This window comes from Lotus japonicus, chromosome 4 (genome assembly GCF_012489685.1).
Source record: "Lotus japonicus ecotype B-129 chromosome 4, LjGifu_v1.2".
Classification (NCBI taxonomy): Eukaryota; Viridiplantae; Streptophyta; class Magnoliopsida; order Fabales; family Fabaceae; genus Lotus; species Lotus japonicus.
In genome coordinates this window covers 72574297-72594481 of record NC_080044.1, presented here as the reverse complement: position 1 = coordinate 72594481, position 20185 = coordinate 72574297, and the positions used below count along the sequence as shown (strand labels likewise).

General features: G+C 34.5%; 3 protein-coding genes across 6 annotated transcripts; 2 read left to right on the top strand and 1 right to left on the bottom strand.

Moving 5' to 3' along the window:
- Window positions 1-4537: 4537 nt before the first annotated feature.
- LOC130714974 (vesicle-associated protein 1-2-like) lies at window positions 4538-7832 on the top strand. Of its 2 annotated transcripts, none has more exons than XM_057564959.1 (9): window positions 4538-4694; window positions 4815-4882; window positions 4975-5045; window positions 5132-5213; window positions 5379-5494; window positions 5612-5797; window positions 6073-6267; window positions 6822-6899; window positions 7472-7832. In XM_057564959.1, exons 2-9 carry the CDS (start codon window positions 4834-4836, stop codon window positions 7583-7585), a joined length of 891 nt encoding a protein of 296 aa, XP_057420942.1. In that variant the 5' UTR covers window positions 4538-4694; window positions 4815-4833; the 3' UTR covers window positions 7586-7832. The 2 variants fall into 2 exon arrangements, with proteins under 2 accessions (XP_057420942.1, XP_057420944.1); XM_057564961.1 differs by having other exon boundaries at window positions 4594-4650.
- A 1441-nt stretch (window positions 7833-9273) lies between these two features.
- Window positions 9274-15109, top strand: LOC130710714 (pentatricopeptide repeat-containing protein At5g14770, mitochondrial). 3 transcript variants are annotated; one of them, XM_057560066.1, is made up of 7 exons: window positions 9275-9630; window positions 9849-12772; window positions 12899-12977; window positions 13131-13251; window positions 13370-13548; window positions 14230-14315; window positions 14749-15109. In XM_057560066.1, exon 2 carries the CDS (start codon window positions 9880-9882, stop codon window positions 12709-12711), a length of 2832 nt encoding a protein of 943 aa, XP_057416049.1. In that variant the 5' UTR covers window positions 9275-9630; window positions 9849-9879; the 3' UTR covers window positions 12712-12772; window positions 12899-12977; window positions 13131-13251; window positions 13370-13548; window positions 14230-14315; window positions 14749-15109. The 3 variants fall into 3 exon arrangements, with proteins under 3 accessions (XP_057416048.1, XP_057416049.1, XP_057416047.1); XM_057560065.1 differs by having other exon boundaries at window positions 9274-12772; window positions 12894-12977; XM_057560064.1 differs by having other exon boundaries at window positions 9275-12772.
- A 270-nt stretch (window positions 15110-15379) lies between these two features.
- LOC130710715 (sodium/hydrogen exchanger 1-like) lies at window positions 15380-19724 on the bottom strand. Its single transcript, XM_057560067.1, has 14 exons — window positions 19175-19724; window positions 18954-19072; window positions 18427-18524; window positions 18170-18229; window positions 18035-18081; window positions 17753-17947; window positions 17623-17678; window positions 17448-17514; window positions 17270-17370; window positions 17058-17159; window positions 16692-16830; window positions 16381-16443; window positions 16199-16282; window positions 15380-15959 (listed from the first exon to the last, which is right to left on the bottom strand). Exons 1-14 carry the CDS (start codon window positions 19343-19345, stop codon window positions 15696-15698), a joined length of 1566 nt encoding a protein of 521 aa, XP_057416050.1. The 5' UTR covers window positions 19346-19724; the 3' UTR covers window positions 15380-15695.
- Window positions 19725-20185: the final 461 nt, after the last annotated feature.

The window sequence follows — 20185 nt, the reverse complement described above, 5'->3', positions numbered from 1 at the left end:
CCAAATATAAAAATAAAAAAAACATTTTATTAAGCGAGTGCACAATGAAGTAATGAGTGAATGCCTACATATCAACATGCAAATTTTTGTGAGCACAATCAAAATATATATGACTATATAACTCCCAAATTTCAAACTTTTTTCCTGTGTTGTATCCTAGCAACATGGCTTAAAAGTTGATATATCTATTCTCTAACCATACATATCATCACAAATTATATACTAACATACATTTACCTATTTTATTTCAAAACACTTGGTCCTTCTTTTATATGATCTAGAATATTAAAACTAAGATCGGGCATGGCTCTACCTCGTTTAAATCAATGAACTCAGTTGGCCCAACACTTACGTCATCGTTGAAGCTCTCCCCATTAGACCATCTTGAGTTCTTCATCATCTATGCGTCCTTATTCTGAAATATACGGTATACAACCAAATTTGTCATCACATGAGTTATCTCAATAAGGAGAATGACAATATCTCTTGCACTCTTCCATGAATTTAACCAATCAAAAATTGCAAATTGGGTCGTGTAACACATCTTTCAAATGAAGGATGCAAAGAATGTCAAAATGCAAGAAAGTTTATTGGGAAGACCCCTAGTAGCAACAAAGGGACATCTGTTGTCATCAATTTCAATGTTTGCCTCATCTTTATAAACTTGAACAAGTTTATGCATAAACTTCGCCACCTCTAACTCAACATTGTGTGAGGATGCCGCCACATCATAACTGCACGAACGAAATTTCAATAATGAGATAAAATAAAAAAAAATGTGTGAATGCCTCGATATCAATATGCAAGTCTTTGTGAGTAAAATCAAAAGATATATAACTATATACCTCTTGAATTTCTAGTTTATATATTCCTTTATTGTATCATATTCTAGGAAAATACATTAAAAATCAATCTCTCTCTATATATATATATCCCCTAAGCATATCTTTCATCAAAAAGTAAACAAGAACATACATTTATCTTTCTTATTCCAAAATAAAAACTCAAACCCTATTTTTTTCAAATGTAACCTAAAAAATGAAAAAACCCTAAAATCTTCCAGTAACTACAAAAGAGATGAAATATGAGATGCAATTCTACCACGCGGTACAATTGGAGCATAATAAATCATATAAAATTGAAAAGTAGGTCAAGTTTTGAATTAACGTGTGGCATGGCGTCGAAGAATCAATCAATCGAAAAAAGAAAAATAAGGTTGAGGAATTAGACGAATTACCTGTCTGAAGAAAGCTTAGCAACATAATGTGTGTGTGTGAGAGAGAAAGAGAGAGAGAGAGAGCGAGGGAGGGAGGGAGGGAGGAGAGAGAGAGAGAGAGAGAGAGAGAGAGAGAGAGAGAGAGAGAGAGAGAGAGTTTATAGGTGCTCAAAATGCGGCGCAAAGTAATTAACCTCATTTTATCCCTTTTGCTTAATAGTTAGATATATTTTAAAATAATAAAATTTTAATAAAATATATTTTTGAAAGGTAAAGATATTTAAAAATAATATCATTATATCCAAATATATTTTTATAGAGAAAATTTATTTTATTCAATAATAATATTTATTTATTAATAATATTTAATATGATTTAATATTTTGTATTTTAAAAATATAATTTTATATTTAATAATTTCAGAGTACATATAAAAAATTATTAGTATTCATGATAACTAAATTTATTATAAATATATTTTTAGTATTATAATTTTTGTTAAGACCCAAAAATATGTAATTATATATATATATATATATTTATATATCGTTCAAATTCGAGTCATAATGTATAAAAATTTAACAATTAATATACTCTCTTAAAAAAAACAATTAATATACTCTTTTGAAAAATAATACTTACTTATAACTTCACTGTATAAAATTTGGTATATTACAAAATAAATGCTTGTTTAAGTTTTTTTATAGGTATTTCTTTCTCTAGTAATCTAGTTATCTCTAAAATCACAAAAAAGTTTATAATAGGTTTACCCAAATGCACATGAGACAAAAAGAGTTTACACAAAAAAATTAGGAAAAAATATTGTATAGTTGGAGAAAAATAAAAAAGTGAAATAAATAAATAGAGATACAAACGAGTTAATAAAAGTTCACATTTTCACACATTATTACAGAAAGTGTTAAAAATTAAAATCATAAGAATTAAGGGGATGTTTAGTGTAAAATTTGTTTACACATAAAATTAATTGATTTCCGTCAAATCCTAAAATGTATTTTTTATTTTAATTAAAATATTAAATGAATGCAACTGTTTATCATACGTGGCATAATGTGATTAGATGACAGTGTTAAACCATTTTACACTGACAATGCATAGCTATTAAGCTCAAATAATAATTAAAAAACAATTACTATGTATAAACTTGGAGAGAAATGTTAATGAGTAGTTAGTCTAGGTGATATTATGATATATGTTTAGTTCTCCTTAAGTAAGATCTCGAGATTCATTTATGTTTTGATGGGAAGTACATCTTGTATTAGATTTAAAAAAAATTGTCTACAAAGAGAACATAATCAGTCTTGTTGAAATAAAAATTTGTATAAGATTTAGAAGGTGTAAGAGCACCTCCAATGCTAGGTTCTTACTTCTTAGTTCTTAGCACTATTTATGTGGGCCCGTACTGCCACATGTGCTTAAGCAGCTCCCAAGCAATTTTGCTTCAACCATAGTTCTTAGTTCTTAATACTACTCATTTGGTCACACAAACCACACTATTTATATTATTTATTTTCATAAAGCAATAAAATAAAACTCATAAAGTAATAAAGAAATTTGGATGAGAGAGAAAAAATATTTTTTTATGCTAAGAACTCAAAAGTAAAACTCATTATATAAGAACTGAGTTCTTATTTTTAAGAATTAAGAACTCCTCGTCAGCCCCTCCAATGGTTAAGAACTCAGTTCTTAGTTCATAACTCCGAAATAAGAACTAAGAACCTTGCATTAAACATGCTCTAACTTGAGTTGATCCCTCCTCATTAAACTTCAGGTTGATCCTCTCTTTATTATTAATTTATTGTTGTTCAGTTGATTAGTTGATTAGTTGTCACTTTCCAGAAGGAGTACAGTGCCCCTGGAGACAAGGAATGGGGCTTGTTCTGCATTTGCTTAAAATATACTGCAGGCTATAATTACCCCTTCTTCCTTTTGTTTTTTCTCTACATGTTCGCATAATCAGTCCCCACCATTTTCAATCATGGAAATAATTTGAAGATAGAAACAAAGAAATAAAGCTGCTACTTGTTGAATGCTCTTCCCCCCCCCCCCCCCCTTGATTTTAAATGAAAGGGAAATGAAGAGGTAAATAATACAAAACATAATTCTAATTATCAAATTCCTTCCTTTATGCTGGTACCCACTTTTCCCTTGTCAAATTCTTATTTCCATTCTTAAGAAGAAGGATATGATTCATTTGTGTTTAAATTTCAAAAGTAAATAAAAAAGTGATAAAGTAAAAAGCACAAAGTGTAATTCTAAAAGGCACATATTATTAAATATATGATTTGTTTCATGTGGTAAATGACTAATTTTTCTACTCTGTGGAAATCTGTACTCTTTGGAAAAATGTATAAAACTAAATAAAAAGTGATAGAGTATACAGCCCTAAAGTTTATTTATTTTTACTTAAAAAGGTTGTATTTCCGTCCATATTTAGTCAAATATATTAAACTACTTTAGTGCATATTTTTACCATTCATAGAACTTGAATTTACGACCATCTACGTTTTTTTTTTGAAAAGATAGACTATTTTTTTTTAGATTTGAATTTGCGACCATATTGAAGAAAATTAATGCCTGTTTTCCCATCTATACTCAAACCCAAAATTTTATACAGTATTGAGAGAAATTGAACTTCTTACCACCCACACCAACCATTCAATGATTCAATCACATATTAAATGCGATCATAAGTCAATGCACTTTAAATCAAACAAACCGTGAATATCCTTCACACTTTATAGACAATCTCACTTTAAAATACTTTTTCCAATCTTTTAATTAAAATATTTCATGGTCAAGATTTCTCAATTTATAACTTGTCTATCACTTTATATTTAGTTGGTCCAAGATATTTCACGGTCAATAATTATGAGTCTAATTATCTCTAGAATTTAAGATCACATTAAATGATATATCTCTTTCAACAAATACACATATTAACGCTTTAACTATAACCATATGGCTTGGATTAATTAATCTTTTTTTCAATATTACCTTAGCATGTAAAATTTTACTAGAATTTAATTTAATTATTAAAATAGTTAGATACATACGTGGAGTATGTAGTTTAGTAGATAACATAAATAGAGTGTACGATAAAAGCTCTCGAGTTCAGTCATCCTACATTACACTCGGGGAGGGACAGAGAACCCTAATTTCGACTAAATCCCGAATTTGAAATCGCCGACATACGAGTGAATTATTTAAAAAGAAGTGAGAAATGCGCATTATGGTTTGGTACAACCGCTGCGCAGAGGGTGAGTCGGACCCACTCAGACACTCACGTAACCGACACCCAACTATCCCACTCTACAATGTAACAACTCTCTTCTCTTTCTTCTTTCTTCTTTGTTCCTCGCACGAACTCACCAACACACAGATCATCATCACCACATTCTCTCGCTTCAATTAGGGTTCACCATTCCTTCTTCTTCTCTCTCTCTCTCTCTCTTGCATCGTAACTACCCTTCTTCTTCTTCTTCTTCATTCATCTACACTCGCTTACAATGCCACGCTTTCCACTTTGAATTTCTCTCTTCATCTAATCTTCTCTTCACAGAGTACTCATTTTTTGCAGAACAAAAATCACAATCACCATGACTACAGAGCTTCTTCAAACCGAACCTGCTGAACTCAGATTTGTCTGTAAGTCACAAACATGCTCTTCCTCTATGAGATCTTATGTATGATATCACAATTGACAATGTTGTTGGTTGCTATGATCCTTTTTTCTGCAGTTGAATTGAAGAAACAGAGTTCATGCTTGATTCAACTTGTAAACAAGGTTGACCAGTACATTGCTTTCAAGGTACCACTGCATTTTCCATCATAATCAATTTTGCCATGAATCAATTTTCAATGCTGAAAAAATCCTACTAATCTACTTACTGGCAGGTTAAAACAACTTCACCCAAGAAATATTGTGTCAGACCCAACACTGGCATCATTAGGCCAAACGAAACATGTGATTTTACCGGTATATTTCTCTGTTATGTCCTTATTCAATGCTAAATTGAGTAAATTCATTTTAGATTTTAGTGTCATTGTATTGTATGGATTGTTTGTTGCTCTGTCTTTGTTTTCAGTTTGATTTAGTTAATGAATATGATTGGCTTTATTTATGTTTCTTTGTGGGATGCAGTTACTATGCAAGCTCAGCGCGCGGCGCCGCCTGATATGCAGTGCAAGGACAAATTTCTTATTCAAAGCACAGTTATCCCCTTTGGAGCAACAGAAGATGACATCACATCTGATATGGTGAGGTTATTTAATTTTATCAAATTTTCTTGTTTTTTTTTCCTGGGATGTGACACTGATGGGTTGTTGTATTTAATTTTTTCTTGAATGATTGTATATTCCTTTCTCTTTTGGCAGTTTTCGAAAGATAGTGGGAAGTTTATTGAGGAGAAGAAGCTGAGGGTAGTCCTTATCAGTCCACCATCTTCTCCAGTCTTGCTTCCTGTAAATGGGGATGTGAAGCAGGATCCGTCGTTCGATGAAATTAATTTGCAAAAAGATAGGGTGCCTACTGGTGTTGAAAATATGCCTCCCTCTCTTAAAGTGAGCTCATTTCTTTCCAACATTCCCCCTCAATCTCTCATAAGCTGTTTGAATTATGAAGACGGAGTAGCCATTTTATGTGGAAACATTCTGTCATATAATATGAAAAACAATGTTTTCTTCTTTTGGGTGCTAGTCAGCTATCTCATAGGCTCCACCCATATGTGAATCTGAAACTCTTTTTAGTGTTAAACATGGTCGTTGCATATAATGTTCAGTGCAATTGCTTGATAGATGATAACTCTCTTATGTCATTATTTATTTCCTTCTACCAGGTTTCTCCTGAAGTTAAAGGTTTTGAACCAGCGCAGGATACAAGAGATGATAGAACATATGAGGATACTGTTACAAGATATACTGAGAATGTTGGTGATATGAAGTCAGAAAATGGTGATGTGCAGTTGAATTTAGCTGAGGATTCTGAGGAATTGAAGTCCAAACTTAATATAATGGATTCGAAACTAAGAGAGGTTAGTGCCTTGAATTTAGACAAAACTTTATGTTAATGATTTTATATAGAAGTTTTCTAGTCCATGTGCTAGTTATACTTATTCTCACTCAATGCTTGCTGCCAAATTATCTGAACTTAATTAGACTACTATCTTAAATGGGAATTGATGGAGAAAATGAATTATGACATGTATTTTTAAAGCTATGTAATAATTGATAACTAAGCATTTTGCTTATGTGTAAAAGACAAATCTGAGATAATATCATCATATACATATTGTTTTAGTTCTCGGTGTGCCAAGAAAGAAGAATTGTTGTCAACTCTATCTTCTTCTTCAGTATCATTGAAGTTACCTGTTTTTCATTTGTGCATTAATCATTGTCAAATGTCATAAGTTGTCATAGAAGGTTGTAATATGCCTACACTTATACCATGTCAGTGTGGTTTGCAAAGATGTTATTTCAGCTTTGGTATATAAGACCTGGAGTCAGTTCCTTAAGTTGCCCTTTTTTATTATATTTTATTTAAACTTCAATGACCGAAGCATCTACATATGGTTATGACTTTTTGCAGGCTGAGGCAACTATCATGATGTTGAATGAGGAGAGGCGCATGAATACGAAAGAAAAAGATTTTTTTAAGAGAGAGTTGGTAAGTTTGTTTGTTATTTTTAAGACCATGTCCATTTTATCAGTTTAAAAGCTGCATGATTTTTGTCTTACATATATTTTAGTAGTCTATTTTCCAAGCTGAATGGAAACAGTTGAGTTGAGGCAATACAGTTGAGAATAGTAAAAACTCAGGGGGTTAGAAAAACATTAGTTTGATAGTGTTCTCTTATGTTCATTGGTTAACATCTTTTCACTTGCCTGATTGGCTCTTGCTAAAGCATCAATTAAAAATCCGTAACCTGCCAGGAAGTTAGGAAAACTCTATTATGTTAATCATATTTGCAATTTTTTCCCCCTTTTGATGAGTGAAAGATCCACAATTTCTTGTTGTTTACAATTGTGTGGCGCTCTTATTCAGATGATCATTAAAAAATTCTAATGATGTTATTATGATTCTGACCGGCATCACACATGCCTAAAGTGTGGGGTTAGTGTTAAATGTTTCATCTTCTTTTTTTATTTGAAAGGAATGCAATCATGTTCTTGAGCTATTATACTTTTCTTTATTGGCTATTTTCAATATGTGATATAAATATTTCCATGTTTTGGTAGGAGGTGTTGAAGAAAAAAATCAACACAAAAGGAGTTCAGACTGGCTTTCCATTACTGTTTGTTTGCATGGTTGCTCTTGTCAGTGTGGCGGTCGGATACTATGTTCATCCATAAGGGAGAAGAAAACTTGGTGTATAGGATAGCAGGCTTTCTGAAACCAATGATTTCTCAGTATTGAATAGATAGAGGATGGTTCATTGTTTCTTATGATGGGTTTTGTTTTACTCCGTAGATGTTAATATATATATGTGAGATATGGGAAGCTTTGTGAAATGCATGTAAAGTGAACTACGTCTGTCAATAGAAACAAGCAGCCTTCTGAATTCTGATATATTTTAAGCCAAAATCATTGTCTTGTTCATTGATTTTCCAAGAAATGCTTCTTCTCTTTACCATAGAGAGAGAAAGTTGGACATTCTATCAAGCACCTTCTTGAATTTTCTTGTTTCTAGTAAAGGAGACATCACATTACAAATATAATGTGACTACAGTACTGTGCTATAGAAGCAAATGACACTTTCATTTAGAATTACATAGCCAAACAAGTTATAGAAATTCAAAACCCACAAAATTATCCTTTTAAAAAGAATGTAACAATAGATGCAGTCAAGCAACGTAAAAACTAAATTAACTGTCAGCATCAAGTTACAAATTAACTTCAAGAAAGCAACACTCGTGCTCTATGTCAGCAAAAACGGGGAAGAAAACCTCTCCCACCAAAGACGGGTCGCATGACAGAATCATCAAATTTGCGCCCATAGCAGTACAGGTTGTTGGGTCGAGTCCCATTTTCGGTGTCACCTGAATCATGACCATGGCCAAGAAGAGGCAGAGTAATGACTTTGGGGTCGATGGTGGGGATTGTATGATGAGTATGTGTTTTGATGAAGGAAGCAATAACTTCACAAGTGGCTCGTCATCCATCCGAACACCTGCATATTTCATAAGAGCTTATCATTTTGGTTACGAAAATACTACTAAGACATACATACATTCTAGCAGAAACCACCGCTAAACCATATGATGATTGAATGCTCACTACAAAGCGAATGTCCATGTAGAGTCACTCTTTGGGTTAAGAGTTATGACATAACGTAAAAAAAAAATTATTACATAAATGATTATGTGATAACTTCAATCAGCTTCTCATTTTCCGGCTCATGTGTAGCTCTTAAATTGAACAATAGTAAAAACAGCATGTACAAAAGTACATCTAAGTTTTATCTAACAGGATAATGGTAATACATACTTGCTACTTGAACTCAATTTTATCAGATGGAGACATCAAACAATTTGGATAACAACATAGGGAAAACGAATGCAGCTCTTCCCACTAGGATAAGTGCCAACAACAATGAACTCACCCCAATTGATTTTCTTGGGCTAATAACGAAGACACCAAAAATGTTAGTCTCACATTTGACAAAGCAACAATGCTATATGTTACAAAAGAAAATTGCAAGAAATGCTGACACAACAAAGTTATCAGTCTGAAAGAAATCATGAGAGGTAGAGTAATATTTAGTATTTTTACAAAGTAGTTTCAATTCAGTACCACACATCCATTTTTTTGTCTTTACCTTTAATGTACAATTTTCCACTTCTCAATATCTAGTGCATCCATCCCATTCCCAACATAAAGGAAGAGAAAAATCTCAGCAATGAATGTCAAAGTAGCAAAAGCCTGCCCAACAGGTTAGTAAAAATCAGTGAAGTACTAATAATTCTCTAGCAATCTTCTAAACATGTTTTTTTTTTCTTTTTCTAATTTATTAATGCAGATATGTTATTTAAGTACTTGGTTGTCACTCTTGAATTTTCTGTCACAACAATGCAACACATTGCAATGTGTAGTGAGTTGAGACATACATAACAATGCCGCAGAAGAACACAGTCACAAAATAAACAGACTAACATATCACAGAAGGCAAGCGCCGCCACTCGCCACCCTCCACCACCGCAGCTACAACCTACAAGCCCCCGCATGGCATCATTGACCGCCACCCATCTTCGCCTAACCCCAGATTACATCGACACAGAAGTTCAATCAAGATATCACAGAGAGCATACCAAGCTTCACGGATAGTCATGGAGGTTTGAGGCTTTGTTTGCACGTTTGTAACCAGAAGGTACCAACCAAAATGAGGAATCTGAACAAGGTACCAACCAAAACTCTCTTGTTCTTCTTCTCATCCACTACAACCTCCCACCTTCCTCACTCTTCCAACACCTTCCGTTTCATTCCCACTTTCCATCGACCCACCAGAAGCTTCTCCTCTCATGTCCATAACCGTTCAATTCTGATCCCTCCCGCGAAGACCCATCTCTATGCTTCATTCTTCTGCACCCTCATCCGCCTCTACTTGTCATGTGGCAGGTTCGCCATTGCCTCTGCTGCTTTCCTTCATATGAGGGGTCTCAGTCTTGTTCCTTCATTGCCTTTGTGGAATAGCCTCTTGCATGAGTTCAATGCCTCTGGTTTCGTGTCTCAGGTGAAATTTCTCTACTCTGAGATGGTTGATTGTGGGGTTGTGCCTGATGTTTTGAGTGTCAATATATTGGTTCATTCTTTATGCAAACTGGGGGACTTGGATTTGGCTTTAGGGTATCTTAGGAACAATGATGTTGATACTGTTAGCTATAATACTGTTATTTGGGGATTTTGTGAGCAAGGGTTGGCTGATCAGGGTTTTGGTTTGTTGTCTGAAATGGTTAAAAAGGGTATTTGTGTTGATTCAATCACTTGCAATGTACTAGTTAAGGGGTATTGCCGAATCGGATTGGTTCAATATGCGGAGTGGGTCATGCACAACTTGTTTGATGGGGGCATTGCACGAGATGTTATAGGTCTGAACACCTTGATTGATGGGTATTGTGAAGCGGGGTTGATGAGTCAAGCACTAGCTTTGATGGAGAACAGTTGGAAGACTGGTGTCAAGCCGGATATTGTTAGTTATAATTCTTTGCTCAAAGGTTTTTGTAAAGCGGGTGATCTTGTAAGGGCAGAGTCTCTTTTCGATGAGATTTTGGGCTTTCAGAGGGACGGAGAATCTGGTCAGTTAAAAAACAATGCTGTTGATACCCGGGATGAATTAAGAAATATACGGCCAACACTTGCTACGTACACAACATTGATTTCTGCGTACGGTAAGCATTGTGGTATTGAAGAATCCCGTTCTCTGTATGAACAAATGGTTATGAGTGGAATCATGCCGGATGTTGTTGCTTGTAATTCTATTCTTTATGGACTTTGCAGGCATGGAAAATTAGCCGAGGCAGCAGTGTTGCTAAGAGAGATGTCTGAAATGGGTTTTGATCCTAATCACGTGTCGTACTCCACAATTATTAATTCATTGTTCAAATCAGGGAGGGTACTGGAAGCTTTTAATCTTCAAAGCCAAATGGTTGTTCGGGGTATTTCTTTTGATCTTGTTATGTGCACAACTATGATGGATGGACTTTTCAAAGTTGGGAAGTCTAAAGAGGCTGAGGAAATGTTCCAAAATATTCTAAAGCTCAATCTTGTCCCAAACTGCGTCACGTATTCAGCATTGCTTGATGGGTATTGTAAGTTAGGAGACATGGAACTTGCGGAGTCAGTGTTGCAACAAATGGAGGAGGAACATATTCTTCCAAATGTGATTACTTTTACTTCTATTATAAATGGGTATTCCAAAAAAGGAATGCTTAGTAGAGCAGTTGACATGTTAAGGCAGATGAACCAAAGGAATATTACACCAAATAGTTTTGTTTATGCAATTTTAATAGATGGCTATTTTAGGGCAGGTGAACAAGAAACTGCTGGTGATTTCTATAAAGAAATGGAATCACATGGATTGGAGGAAAACAACATCACATTTGATGTCTTACTAAACAACTTGAAAAGAGTTGGAAGGATGGAGGAAGCTCGGTCATTAATTAAAGATATGCACTCTAAGGGTATTGAGCCAGATGTTGTTAACTACTCTTCTCTAATAGATGGCTACTTTAATGAAGGAAATGAGTCAGCAGCCCTTTCAATAGTCCAGGAAATGACAGAGAAAAACACAAAGTTTGATGTTGTTGCTTACAATGCTTTGATTAAGGGGTTTTTGAGGCTGGGGAAATATGAACCACAATCTGTGTTTTCAAGAATGGTAGAGTGGGGTTTGACTCCAGATTGCGTTACATATAACACTATGATTAACACATACTGCATAAAAGGTAACACCGAAAATGCTCTGGATCTCTTGAATGAGATGAAGAACTATGGGATAATGCCAAATGCGGTCACTTATAACATCCTGATTGGCAGGCTTTGTAAAACTGGTGCAATTGAAAAAGCGATGGATGTTTTGCATGAAATGCTGGTTATGGGGTTTGTACCTACACCAATTACTCACAAGTTTCTGCTTAAGGCTTCTTCTAAGAGTAGGAGGGCAGATGTAATTTTGCAAATTCACAAGAAGCTTGTAGCTATGGGCCTCAAACTTGACCAGACTGTGTATAACACTCTAATCACTGTATTGTGCAGGTTAGGAATGACTAGAAGAGCAAATGCAGTGCTCGCTGAAATGGTGGCAAAAGGAATTTTAGCTGACATTGTTACTTATAATGCCCTGATTCGTGGTTATTGTACAGGCAGTCATGTGCAGAAGGCATTTAATACTTATTCACAGATGCTGGATGATGGAATATCTCCAAATGTTACTACTTACAATACCCTTTTAGGTGGTTTTTCAACTGCTGGTTTGATGAGAGAGGCAGATAAATTAGTTAGTGAGATGAAAGAAAGAGGACTTACCCCGAATGCCACCACTTATAATATATTGGTTTCTGGCCATGGTAGAGTTGGAAATAAACAGGATTCTATAAAACTTTATTGTGATATGATAAGAAAAGGTTTTGTACCCACTACAGGAACCTATAATGTGCTTATCAATGATTATGCTAAAGCAGGAAAGATGCGCCAAGCTAGAGAACTTTTGAATGAGATGCTGACAAGAGGAAGAATTCCTAATTCTTCAACATATGACATTCTAGTCTGTGGATGGTGCAAATTATCCCATCAGCCAGAGATGGATTGGGCACTTAAACGGTCATATCAGACTGAGGCAAAAAATTTGCTTAGAGAAATGTATGAAAAAGGATATGTGCCATCTGAAAGTACCCTCGTGTATATCAGTTCAAGTTTTTCCATTCCAGGAAAAAAGGATGATGCTAAAAGGTGGTTGAAGATATTTACCCAAAAGAATCCATGACAAGTGGTCCGGTTATAGGTTATGAGATGGTGTGAAACTGCAGCTACAACCAATTCTCAAGGTACCATTGCTTTTTCCATCTCAATCAATTGTGCCTCTATTCACTAAGCAAAACCTAAGGAATCAATTGGCATTGCTGGGAAAAAAAAAGCTTATCAATGACCTACTAATCTACTTACTAGCGCAGGTAAAAACGTCACCCAAGAAATATTGCCCCAGACCCAACATTGCCATCATCAGGCCAAATGAAACATGTGATTTTACAGGTAATTCTTTGTTATCTTCTTATTCAATGCTAAATTGAGTAAATTCATTTTAAATTTTTGTATCATTGTATTGTATGGGTTGTTGCTCTGTCTTTTTTTCAGTATGATTCAGTTAATGAATATTATTGGCTTATGTTTCTTTGTGGGATGCAGTTACTATGCAAGCTCAGCACACGGCACCACCTGATATGAAGCGTAAGATAAATTTCTCATTCAAAGCACAGTTGTCCCCTTTGGTGCAAAAGAAGATGACCTTACATTCACATCTGATATGGTGAGTTTATTTTGTTTATGAATTTTTCTATTTTTCTCCTTGTTTTTTCATGGGATGTGACTGATGGGTCTGTATTTAATTTTTCTTGAATGATTGTACATTCCTTCTCCGTTGGCAGTTTTCTAAAGATAATGGAAAAATTGATGAGAAGACACTAAAGGTAGTCCTTATCAGCCCACCATCTTCTCCAATTTTGCTCGCAGTAAATGGGGATGTGAAGCTGGACCCCTCCAATGAAATTAATGTGCAAAAAGATAGGGCGCCGGGTGGAGTTGAAAATATACCTCCCCTCTTAGGGTGAGCTCCTTTCCTTCCAACATTCCCCTTCTCAATCCTCAATCTCTCACAAGTTGCTTGAATTATGAAGACGCTGTAGCCATTTTCTGTAGAAACATACTGTAGTCTAACTAATATGAATAACAATGTTTTATTTTGAGGCCTCTCAGCTAACAGATAGTTCATCATGGCGGTAGTTGTATATAATGTTCTCTGCCAACTCTTTCTGCCATTATTTATTTCCTTATACCAGGTTTCTGAAGTTAAAGGTTTGGACTTTGGAGCCAGCCCAGGATACGAGAGAGGATAATACATATGAGGATACTGTCCCAAGATATACTGATAATATTGGTGATATGAAAATGAATTACTGACATGTACTTTTAAAGCTTCTAATATTTGATAACTAAGCATTTTGCTAATGTATAAAAGACAAATCTGAGAACAAAGAATTATTGTAAACTCTGTCTTCTTCAGTATCAGTGAATTTAACATGTTCTCATTTGTGTATTAATCATTATCTGGTGCCATAAGTTTCCATAGAAGGTTGTAGTATGCATACACTTATACCATGTCAGTGTGGTTTAAAAAGATGTTATTTCAGTTTTTGGTCCTGGAGTTAGTTCCTTAAGTTGCATTTTTTAATATTTTATTTGAACTTCGAAGACAGAAGCAATCACATATAGTTATGATTTTTTGCAGGCTGGGGCAACCATCATGAAATTGAATGAGTAGAAGGCGAGAAGCGCGTGAGTAATAAAGAAAAATATTTTCTTAAGAAAGAATTGGTAAGTTTGTTTGTTATTTTTAAGACCATGTCCATGTTATCAGTTTAAAAACTGCTTTTCCAAGCAGAATGGAAACTGTTGAGTTGAGGCAATACAGTTGAGAATTGTAAAAATTCAGGGGGATAGAAAACCATTAGTTTGATATATACTTCTCTTATGGTCATTGGTTAACATCTTTTTACTTGCCTGAGTGGCTCTAGCTAAAGCATCAATTATAAATCCATAACCTGCCAGGAAGTTAGGAAAACTCTTATGTTAATCAATATTAATTTTTTTTTATCCCTTTTGATGAGTGTAAGATCTGCAAGTTCTTGTTGTTTACGTGTGGTGCTCTTATTCTGTTAATCATGTTTATTGTTTCGAGGTATTATACTTTTCTTTAGTTGGCTATTTTCAATATGTGACTGATATAAATATTTCCATGTTTTGGTAGGAGGTGTTGAAGAAAAAAATCATCAAGACAAAAGGACTTCAGGCTGGCTTTCTAATACTGTTTGTTTGGATGGTTGCTCTCGTCAGTGTGGCGGTCGGATACTATGTTCATCCATAAGGGAGAAGAAAACTTGGTGTATAGGATAGCAGGCTTTCTGAAACCAATGATTTGTCGGTATTGAATAGATAGAGGATGGTTCATTGTTTATTAGGATGGTTTTTGGTTTTACTCCATAGGTATTAATATATATGTGATATGGGAAGCTTAGTGAAATGCATGTAAAGTGAACTACGTCTGTCAATAGAAACAAGCAGTCTTGTGAATTCTGATATATGTTGAGCCAAAATCATTGTCCTGTTCATTGATTTTCCTAGAAATGCTTCCCTTAACAAGAGAGAGAGAGAGAGAGAGAGGTTGGACATTCTTTTAAGCACCTTCTTGCATTTTCTAGTTTCTAGTGAAAATGACATCACATTACAAATATAGTGTGACTACAGCACTGTGCTATAGAAGCAAATGACACTTTCATTAGAATATCAAATATTTACCCCTTTAAAAAAGTTATAGAAATTCAAAACCCACAAAATTATCATTTTAAAAAGAATGGAACAATAGGTGCAATCAAGCAACGTAAAAACTAAATTAACTGTCACGACATTTTCATCCAAAACATCTATGCACACAAAAAAATTGGATCACCTGACCAGCATCAAGTTACAATTTAACTTCAAGCAAACAACACCCATTCCCTATGTCAGCCAAAAAAGGTGAAGAAAAAACCGTGTTATATTCCTTCAATAACTTCCTTATTTTTCTCTTTTGGTATCATCTGAAGTTGAAATCTTCTAACTATTGACAACTGCACAACCAAAGCCGAATTTACCAAGTCCTAGTCTCTTGTTACGTTTTCTTCAACTGTACTTTACTTAACGCCATTGATGAACACTTTATTCAACGGGTGAACCAGGAACATAAGGTACAAAACCCCTCCCACCAAAGACGGGTCGCATGACAGAATCATCAAATTTGCGCCAATAGTGGTGCAGGTTGCTTGGTTGAGTCCCATTTTCGGTGTCACCTGAATCATGTACATTGCCAAGAAGTGGCAGAGTCAATGATTTTGGCGTCGGTGGTGGGGATTGTATGATGAGTATGTATTTCGACGAAGGAAGCAATAACCTCACTAGTGGCTTTGTCATCAATCCGAACACCTGCATAATATTTCATAAGTGCTGATCATTTTGGTTCCGAAAATGCTACTAGGACATACATACGTTTTTTTTTCGCGACATTCTATCAACATACAATCTAGCAGAATGCCGTGAAACTGTATGATGATTGAATGTCCACTAAAAAACAAATGTCCATGTATAATTACTCATCGGGTTAAGAGTTATGAGTTATGATATAACGTAATTACTAGTTGATCAAGGAAAGAATTGAGTCTAACCAATGTGCTGAAGAGTACAACAGTGATGGTACTAGTGATCATGATGGCTTTCTCACTCAACTTAGTATGGTCTAGCTTGGTAAACTGCATGTGAAAAAACAAAAAAAGATAAGAGTTGATTACTAAAGAACTTTACTCATACAGATGTAAAATTGGAAGTGATGAGTTTTTTATTCCTTCACCTGATTGTAGGAAAGTGCTATGGAAACAGCTCCACGCATGAGACCAGCCCACCAAATTGTTACCTGGGAAACAAAATCATCAAAGGAATGTGATACAACAATTGACTCAATCATTAAGACTTGAAATGGAATAGGAAAGGACAAAGCTTTCATACAATATTTTATGTACTGCTTATTTTTTTATATGATGACTTCCATCGCCTTCTCATTTTTTAGCTCATATGTAGCGCTTTAATTGAACAATAGTAAAAACATCATGTATAAAACTGCATCTAAGAGTTTTTGTCTAATAGGAAAATGATCATACATACTTGTTGCTTGAATTCAATTTTCTCAGATGGAGACTTCGTAAACAAGTTGGATAAGAAGGACAAAGGGAAAACAAATGCAGCTCTTCCCACTAGGATAAGTGCCAACAGCAATGAGCTCACCCCAATTGATTTTCTTGGGCTAATGAAGAAGACACCAAAAGTGTTAGTCTCACATTTCACAAAGCAGTAAAGCTATATGTTAGGAAAGAAAGTTGCAAGAAATGCTGATGTGGCTATGTTAATGTGTTGTTTGACAGAAATCATGAGAAGTAACTACCTCTTCTTGCATATCTTATCGTTACATCTAGTATTTTACAAAGTAATTTCAATGCAGTTCAACTTCACATCCATTTCTTTTCTTTTTACCTTTGACTTACTATTCTCCACTTCTCTATATCTAGTGCATCCATCCCAACATAAAGGAAGAGAAAAATCTCAGCAATGAATGACAAAGTAGCGAAAGCATGCCTGCAACAGGGTAGTAAAAATCAGTGAAGTACTAATAATTTTGTAGCAATCTTCTAAACATGAATTTTTTTTTTACTAATTTATTAATGCAGATATGTTATTTTAAGTACTTGGTTGTCACTCTTGAACTTTCTGTCACATTATGCCATGTGTAGTGAGACATAACAATGCCGCAGAAGAACACAGTCAGAATGGCACTTAGAGAAAACAGCTGCCAAAGAAATAAAAGAGATTAGAATTGGAATTAGAGTAATCAGAAGTGCAATTTCAGAGGGGAAAAAATCTTACTTCAGCTAGCATATATGAAAGGTATGCCATGAGTATCATGAGAGCAACCTCACGCACGGTAGAATGCCTGGCATTTATCAAAAATTGAATTAGAAAATCAGTAACAATGTATCATCACATATTCACATATGCTAAGATTATTTCTTATATTCAAAAGAAAAATGCTGAAATTAACCTTATCAACTTCCCAAAATAAAGCTTTTTTATAATGTATGCACTAAGCAATCCAACCTGACAAAAAAAAAGTTATTTTAGTCCAAATAAAACAGCAGAAGAGACAAGGGAACAGAGTTAGAAAAACTTACCAAGATTCCAAGTAAAGTGCTTGCAATGAATAAATATGAAAATTTTCCAATTAATTGTAAAGCAGTGGTTAAGTCAATGTGGGAGAGGTCAAAATTCTGAATTGCTTTGAAGAGTACTACAGAGGTAGCATCATTTACTACCCCCTCCCCAAAGACCAGGCTGTATAGTAAAGGTGTTGTATCCTGATTAAGAACCTGATGCATATAAAAAGAGGAAAAGATCATAAAAATGAAAGAAGAAAAGAAGGGTCCTAATCTGTGTGTTTGAGAATTTATTTGTACCTGCAATGTGCAAACAGAATCTGTTGCAGAAAATATTGCTCCAATTGCTGCATTCAGTAGAATCAGGTTAGTATTTGGTAAAGTTCCAAATTTTCTGGTAAGTCAAACATTAAACTATTTATAACATAGTCATACCTAGATAGTCTCCAATACTGAGGGAACCAATACCTAGTTTCTCAAAAAAGTGTATGGCACCTAGGCAAAATAATGAAGATTTGTAAACAAATTGAGCCAAATTATCACAAAGCAATGACCATTGAATAAGAATTGATACAAATTTGTGATTTAAGAAGGAGATTTACTTCAACATTTCAATATCAATTGATTTGACTATTCAAAGAGAAAATTGATCAATTTTCTTCAGGCTAGAAAGTGAAGGTTACTTAAATTACCTAATGATATGATGCAGAATGATATCAATGTACCAATTGCACCAAAGAGCATTATGGTCATAAAGTTGCGAAAAAATTGTTTCTTCTTGACCCGAAACCTAAGATGGATGAAGAACAGCAGAGAAATTGAAGTCAGACCAGTACATAGAATATATAGCTATTGCTTTTCCATTTGGTTAAATAACTTAATTAAGCACTTATTGTCATAAGCGCTCATTCATAAGCTAATTTGAGAAGTTTATTGAAATAAGTATAAAATAGTTCTAAGTGGGCTGGTATGAGTGATTAGTCATAACCTAATCCGACCAGCATATAAAATAAGCTCAAAACAGCTTATAGAAAAGTCAGATCATAAGCCATTTACAGAGCTTATGATATAAGATGAACTTAAATAAGTTCTAAACCGGCCCTAAATGGTAAACTGGCTGGCTATAATAGTATATATTCCAAAGAAGTTGGAAAAGGAAGCTGCAAAAAGAGTACAACAAGAAAAGAAGTGAATTGGTAAAAGCATGCAATTGACTTACCCAGCATTGAAAATGATGGGAGGGAGAAGGTAGTTAAAGAAAAGATCTTCATCGAAAACTAATATATGAGAGCTTTTTCCTCCGGTTGTAAACAGTATAAGAACCCCAGTACAGAGACCCTGCCACCATGAAAAAGAAAAATATCAACTTTCAAATTCATCTCCATCCATGCGGAAGAAGGAAAGATATCAAGATTGATTGGTGATCAAGTGAATACTCACAATGAGGAGGGCAGTGATGGATTCATTGATCCAACGATTCTCCTCCAACAAATTACCAATTATGATGCAAGTGCAAAGAAGAGCAACAAATAGAGTGATAGAGACAACTGAAGCATGATCAGAGGTCATCAATGTTGTTAGTTTCTCAACTAAGGGCTGTGATAGATTCATTGTTCCAACTCAAAGGCTTTGCTACCTAATATCTTCCAAAAATAGAAATCAACCCAACTCCCTCTAAACCTCTACAATTAAAGTTCCTATATATGTAGTGTGTTTGGAAATCTTTAGAGGATTGATTCTAGAGCCAGAATCAATTCTGGGAAAAAAACTTCTGGAAGTAGCTTCTAGATGTCAGAATTGACTATGGGAATTGCTAGTAACTTCAAACCACACTTTGTTTTTGTTTTTCTGACCAACCAAGTAGCACTTAGCTACATGCACACAGCACACACTTGTAAAATCCAGTTTCAGTTTATACTTTATATAAGTAACAATGAAAAGAAGAAGAGTTATGCAGGAAAAGGGAATGTGTGAGGGGGAATTAAGTTTGAAAAGCAAGGAAGCACTTTCTCTGGTGGGTTGGAATTAGAATGGAATATCTTCACTTTTTTTTGCATGCTTGGCCTGCTATTGCCACTGGAAGAGGGTGCAAACTTCATCATTCTGTCCTTTCTTTTCCAAATCTTCCACCCGTCGACGTTCCTCCCTTTTTATTCTGCCATCTCCTTTTCATCAAATATAGTACTCTTTACTATGATATGATATATACAATGAATTAGTATTCTTTCAGATTTGAAAATTTCTAAGTATAAATTTAAAATTAATATAAGATTGTTTTTAGATGTGGTTATTTATTGATTATTGATAGTAAGGTAAAATCAACAAGTCTATTGGAGAGTTGGTAAATAACTGAGTTCTTTAAGTATTTAATCCATGATTTAATCTCTGAGCGATATGTATGGATAATGATTAGATAGGAGATGTTTACACACTTAATGTGATTTCCGAGTT

Bases quoted from the DNA above. Each gene is read 5' to 3' on its own strand.
- LOC130710714 (XM_057560065.1), top strand. From the start codon at position 9,613: ATGAGGAATCTGAACAAGGTACCAACCAAAACTCTCTTGTTCTTCTTC.
- LOC130714974 (XM_057564959.1), top strand. From the start codon at position 4,834: ATGACTACAGAGCTTCTTCAAACCGAACCTGCTGAACTCAGATTTGTC. The intron at 5,214-5,378 runs GTATATTTCTCT...TGTGGGATGCAG, and splicing joins CGAAACATGTGATTTTACCG to TTACTATGCAAGCTCAGCGC. The intron at 6,900-7,471 runs GTAAGTTTGTTT...ATGTTTTGGTAG, and splicing joins ATTTTTTTAAGAGAGAGTTG to GAGGTGTTGAAGAAAAAAAT.
- LOC130710715 (XM_057560067.1), bottom strand. From the start codon at position 19,345: ATGAATCTATCACAGCCCTTAGTTGAGAAACTAACAACATTGATGACC. The intron at 18,525-18,953 runs GTAAGTCAATTG...CATCCATCTTAG, and splicing joins CCCATCATTTTCAATGCTGG to GTTTCGGGTCAAGAAGAAAC. The intron at 17,679-17,752 runs GTAAGTTTTTCT...TTTTTTTGTCAG, and splicing joins GCACTTTACTTGGAATCTTG to GTTGGATTGCTTAGTGCATA.